This window comes from Nelusetta ayraudi, unplaced genomic scaffold (genome assembly GCF_046127955.1).
Source record: "Nelusetta ayraudi isolate G7.1 ecotype Tasmania unplaced genomic scaffold, CSIRO-AGI_Nayr_v1 ptg000031l, whole genome shotgun sequence".
Lineage (NCBI taxonomy): Eukaryota > Metazoa > Chordata > Actinopteri > Tetraodontiformes > Monacanthidae > Nelusetta > Nelusetta ayraudi.
In genome coordinates, this window is record NW_027466081.1 from 427,501 (window position 1) to 433,370 (window position 5,870).

At 43.2% G+C, this 5,870-nt stretch overlaps 2 protein-coding genes across 3 annotated transcripts in view; one reads left to right on the forward strand and one right to left on the reverse strand.

Annotated features, from left to right (window-relative positions):
• The window catches only part of usp37 (ubiquitin specific peptidase 37), a 16,478-nt gene extending 13,878 nt beyond the window's left edge, over window positions 1-2,600 (forward strand). For both annotated transcript variants that reach the window (XM_076030722.1, XM_076030723.1), the window contains exons 20-24: window positions 148-208; window positions 711-826; window positions 963-1,032; window positions 1,471-1,609; window positions 2,319-2,600. In XM_076030722.1, coding sequence (XP_075886837.1) covers window positions 148-208; window positions 711-826; window positions 963-1,032; window positions 1,471-1,609; window positions 2,319-2,412 — 480 coding nt within the window. In that variant the 3' untranslated portion in view covers window positions 2,413-2,600. The remainder of the gene's footprint in view (window positions 1-147; window positions 209-710; window positions 827-962; window positions 1,033-1,470; window positions 1,610-2,318) is intronic.
• A 1,862-nt stretch (window positions 2,601-4,462) lies between these two features.
• On the reverse strand, window positions 4,463-5,667 carry ybey (ybeY metalloendoribonuclease). Its single transcript, XM_076030753.1, has 4 exons — window positions 5,264-5,667; window positions 4,985-5,116; window positions 4,810-4,878; window positions 4,463-4,677 (listed from the first exon to the last, which is right to left on the reverse strand). Exons 1-4 carry the CDS (start codon window positions 5,471-5,473, stop codon window positions 4,582-4,584), a joined length of 507 nt encoding a protein of 168 aa, XP_075886868.1. The 5' UTR covers window positions 5,474-5,667; the 3' UTR covers window positions 4,463-4,581.
• Between the last annotated feature and the right edge of the window lie 203 nt (window positions 5,668-5,870).

The window sequence follows — 5,870 nt, forward strand, 5'->3', positions numbered from 1 at the left end:
GGTTTAGTGTTATTGTAATACAGTCGTGATCCTTTCTTTCCTTCCTTCCTCCACCACCACCACCAACGCTGTATTATTCTATTCAGTTCTCCTGTGTCCGATCCGCCACCGTGTTTCGGCACTGTTAACACCTTTTTCCCCATCCAGGAGGCTCAAGAGATGCGAGAGGACGACGACCTCAAGAGAGCCACCGAGCTCAGTTTGCAAGGTTGGAACAAAGACTCAGAATATTTTGTCTGCAACTTAAAAGGCTTCAAAATAATGGCATTGAGGATCTCGTACTATTATTTCTTAGCAGCGAGATGATGATCTAGACTTGAAACTCATTTGTTCAAGATGGCCTACCCTCTTTGACTTACTTTATTTTATATCATTTATTTATATATTTTTAATCTTTTGCTTTATTGCATTTGTTTTATCTTCATAACGTGTCCTTGAGTGTTGAGAAAGGCACTTAAAAATGTATCATTATTTTATTACTATGGTAGGTCAGCATAATGGGATCACTTACCTACGTTGTCATTGATCTTTACAGCAATCAAGTTTGTGTCATTTTTTTCAATGATAAACTAGAAAGCAGAGAATCTCACCGCTTCCAAACCGACAACTTGAGAAGAATCCCCCCCCCAGCTGATTATTATGCAGTTTAATGAGTGATTCCACTGTGACAATATATATATATATGCCCCCCCTCGCCCCCCATCCAACAGAGTTCAACAACTCCCTGCCCGAGCTGCTCTGCTCAGACGACGACTCTGGCAACGAGGACGTGTTGGACATGGAGTACACCGAGGCGGAGGCTGAGAGCCTGAAGAGGAACGCCGAGGTGAGCGCCCGGCCGCACACGTGCTCGCACAAAGATCAAACCAGATCAGTTGTGTTTTTGAATTGGCCAACTGCTAATCATGGAATATCTCCCTTTGTGTTGTATCTGATCATTTCTTTCCATCAACAATCTTCAGACTGGAGACTTGGCCAACTCTTTCAGACTCATCAGTGTTGTCAGCCACATCGGGAGCACATCTTCCTCTGGTATCCAAATGTTGTTTTTTTTTCTTCTGTCCTTAAATGTTGCGTGACGGCACTTGAGCCAGTTTGCGAAAATAAAAATAAAAATCTTGCTGACGTCTTTAAAGGTTAAGCGTGTAATTTTTGGTGATTCTGAGAGGAAACGGCGCCATCAAGTGGTTAGATGGAGTTAGCCAGTGAGCTATGGTGGCCTTAATCCATATATATATATATAAATAAGATCCGTTCTCAGGGCAGGAAAACCAAATCACTTTTATAGTTATGCGATTAGACACTTTCATTAGTGTATTTGTGGCCAGTGTATTAAGCTTTTAGCAGTGTAATAATCATTAATGGAGCCAAGTTTTACACACTGGACCTTTAAGTCACACAGTGAAGATCCATTCATCCATTCTACCGTGTACGTTCTCCCTTCACATACTTCTATTTTATTGGTCACAGGTCATTACATCAGTGATGTGTTCGACATGAAGAAGCAGTCGTGGCTGACCTACAATGACCTGGATGTGTCGCGCACGCAGGAAGCCGCCGTCCAGCGAGACCGCGATCGCAGCGGATACATCTTCTTCTATATGCACAAGTGAGTCAATGCTGATTGTTTTGTAAAAAAGTGGTGTGCGTAAATGTCATTTACAGAGAAGACATTGACAAAGTGTTGAGCCTTTAATGGCTGAACAGACACAGAGTTTAAATAGGCTGCTTAGTTGGATGAAAAAACAAACAAACTCACCTCTCCAACACCTTATGACATCATTGTGATTGACACCACAGTTTGACCAAGGGGGAGGGTAAAAAGTTGATGTCATTTAAAACTACACAGGGCAGCATCTTAAAATCGCCACGGCTTCTGTGAAAATGACTCAATATTTAATGTTGTGGAGTTGAGTCTAAAATTAAATATTAAAAATTGAACTGCACCCATAGTGTCAAAGAGACGGTTGCAAAGATCTCCACAGCCTCTGGTCTTCGTCACCCTCTTAAAGAGGCTGTGTAGTGGTTTATGCATAGCACAAAGGCAAAATAACAAAAAAAAAAAAAAAAAAATCATGTTATATGCAGTGTTATTTGATTTTAAATGTCAAAAAAGGATTTTGCGGCTGCCAGTGTGTTCTTTACTGGGGGAAACGGCTCCGGATGGCTCACTGAGTGGCAAAGGTTGCTGACCCCTGACTTAAACGTAGAGAAAAATATCTGTTTTTACTTGTTGAAACAACTTTGGCTTGTATCAGCGGCGATCCTCCCGCGAGGTTGTGACTCTGACCGATCCCCTTCCCGTGTGTGCCTCGCAGGGATGTGTTTGAGCAGCTGTCGGAAATGGAGAGATCTGGAGGCGCCGGCGGCGCCGCGTCCGAGGCGGGAAGAAACGTCCTGCAGCCGCTTTAAGTTCCGCAAAACCTTCTCTCGGGCAGCCTCCCGCAACTTTTCAAACAACCCTCTTCCCGTGGGCGGAGTCTAAACGGCCTTGGACACTGACACTGTTGACTCGCCGTCCTCCCCCCTGGGCTCCTTCAGGCACTTCGTTCTCTCGACAGTTCACGCCGAGTTAGCACTTGTTCGCGGCAACGCAGGTGGTCAACGCGCCGCGCCTCTTTCAGACGAAATAAAAAAAAACACGCGGCTAAAACGTTTTGTGCATCAAATCTGCCTCCCCGACACCGAGGCCGTTTTCCGTTGCTGCGCTTTTTTTCTTTTTTTTTACCAAGCAGCTGTTTTTTTTGTAAAGTTACTTCATCGTTTCCTGACCTTTGTTCGGACGCCACTAAATGCAGACTTTTACTTCAGAAGCAACTTATCAACTCTCGGAAGCAGCTGGTGCTTCATAGATTGTATGCTAGACCAACCCTTTATTTCCCAGATGAACTAAATAAAGGTATATTCTATGTTGGAGTATAAGCTATTATAGTTAGATGGTTGGTGTCTTTGGCGGGTACATCGGGTGCAATATTTGTATGTTTCTGGCATTAACTGGCCGACTCAAAACGAGCTTTCAGTAATGGGGTGAGTGGATGTTTGGTTGCTTTTTCATGCTTTATCTAAAACTTATTTGTGTGTGTGTGTGCGTGCGCGTGCGTGTGTGTGCGGTTGTCTTCAGACTATAGATTTTTTTTTTTCTCTAAAAATCATTAGCCCAATAAATAACAAAGCCTATATGACTGATCGTCTTCAGTAATCTCACTTTATGCATTTTTTTTTCTTTTCTTTTTTTTTAAATTCCGACCTTGTACCTCCTGAGAAAATGTCATGTGTGTATGCGAGCTTTATTTTCAGTGTTGCACAACTTTGTTCTTTTTTGTTTGTTTGTTCGTTTTTCTTTTGGATGTCCATCAACGGTGTTTGAGACAAGAGTTTCCTTTAAATAAAGAAGCCAATACCCCATATTTATTGCAGCGTAGGGTCGGTTCTATGTGAATTCACCCATCCACCTGTGTCACTTCAAACTGCGGCCGCTAAGTACTCGACAGCCAGAGGAAACGATCTGCCATGCAATATGAATATAAATGATGTTGTCTGCTTTGACTGAAATGGTTCCAACAGTAGAAATTGGTTGTGCAGCTCTTATCGGTTACGGCTGTGTAAACAAATTCTTATTCTTACTCGCAACAGCGCCACTGTGTATCATTACAACATTGAAATGGAACACATCCAATTCAAATCTCTTCCAATCGCACATCAATTCCAAGGGTGAGCTCACGCATCTGTTATAAAAATCTGGATCGACTCTTGATTCTGAATTACTGAAAATCATGTATTGGCAGAATGTGCAGTTCAAAAAAAAAAAAAAAATGCGTCAAAGTATTATTTTTGCGCCGTCAGTAGATACCCAGTCAAGGTTTCTCAATTTCCTTCAAGGCCTGCATTGGTTTTTCTGTGAATTGTGCTTTCCTGAAACTGCTGTCTTGAGGAGGGCCTAATGTATTTGTGACGTGAAAAGAAACGGCTTTTTCTACCCTTCATACACAAAATGACTCTTCCTAAAGCAGATTTTAATAAAAATATTACCAAATACACTGTGATGGGTTTCCATTTTTGTCGCGTGAGAACGTTCTTACGCACAAGCGTTTTAGAACGGGGGCGAGCAAACTTCTTGACCGGTGGGGCCACAGTGGGCTGTAAAATGTGACGGAAGGGCCGGAGCAGATGACCGAGCAAAATATGTAATGGCATGCGTAGGAAACGTGCTTTAATGTCAATTGAAAATGAACAAAAGCGTAACAACAAAGAATGTCTTTGAAGCCCCACGGTATTCAGCTCTTTATTGAACTGACTCTTAAAACACTCGGTGGGGGAAAAAATGGATTTTCTTCAAGTTCGCGGGCCGAATTAAAAAAGCTTAACGGGCCGCATATGGCCCCCGGGCTGTTGTTTGCCCATGCCTGGCTTAGAAACAAAAATCTATGAATGGTCTGAAGATGGAGTCGGCACAACGTTGTATGAATAAAAGGGGAATTTATTACGGTATCGACAGTACAACATATTTATAGAAGAAATAACAATATGAAGCACCACAATGCACTTTGAGAAAGTGCAAGTCCCAAAGATGGAAAGTCACTGTCACCTATCCTGGGTGCATCTCTTCATCAGTGGCTCCAGGCGGCTTCCTGTGAGCCTGTTGTACTCACTCAAAATGTAACCTTCCTTTTGCAGCATCTGAGGAACAGAAGTTGAGATTGTGAGACTTCACTGTCATTCAGTCTCTCTCATTCTCCTCTAACTTTTGTCAACCCGAAAGAAGCCCAGAAGACTCTGTGAAACGGGCAGTAGTATCTCTTGAAAGCAAACCTCAGTCCATTCCTCCTCCGTCTCGTGTCTGTAGCCCAACAAGTGACAGATGCCGTGGGCGGTGATAGCCTGTGGAACAAAGAGGAACAGTTGATGTTTGCCATCCCGACCGGTATATAGGGGACATATTTATGGATCAAGACGAGTTAAAGAAGCCGCAAAAAAAACGACTCACAGTTAGGGTTCCGTGCAGGTCGAGGGAGTCCTCATGGCACTGTTGCATCACAAACTCCACACCCAAAAAGATGTCCCCAAGGTTCAACTCATCCCTGTGGAGGGGACATGGCAACTTACCAGGTCTCAGGTCCTAAAAATGTAGAATTTTAATATTTAAGTTGACATCATACGAGTGAATTAAAAAAAAATATATACATACAAAAAAAACCAAACAAAAACCAAACATTTTTTTTTATTTTTTAGTAATAATAGAGTGAACATCTTTAGTCACATGTACCTCGTAGAATGGAAATGAAAGTACATCCGTAGCCAGGTTCTTCTTCCTGTAAATGTGATTTATTTGTCGAATTCTCTTGTTGTCCACGCAAACGATGCCCAGATCAAATTTCTGGATGCCCAGTATGTGTCTCAGTATGTCCACGTCCCTGCGCAGCCTCGCACGACGAAGAGGCACCACCTTCTGGAGATTCCGCAGTACTACTCCCATTTCACCCCAACAAATGGCACAACTAAAATAACACGTCTTCAAGGGATACCTGTCACATGGGCAAGAATTAAAGACGGTCCATTTCCGGGGGGAAACAATCCACAATAATCCTGCGCAGGAGAGATTATTACGACGGGCTGCTTTCTATTGAGAGCAAATTTCATTTATTCCGGCCAGTCGGGATTCAAGGTGACGCGTCCCGGCAGCACCAGCGCCGCGTAGTTCCGCAAAATTGCGGGTTCCCCTGGTCGCCTTGACGTAGCAAGTGAAATAGCACGTCACTTGAAAATAAGCGTGTCGTTATCCTTTCCGATATCCAACGAGGGGAAAGGTCGGAGTCACAACAGTAGCCATTCAGGGCTGGAATTGTCCATGTTGAGCGGGGACCGATTATCTC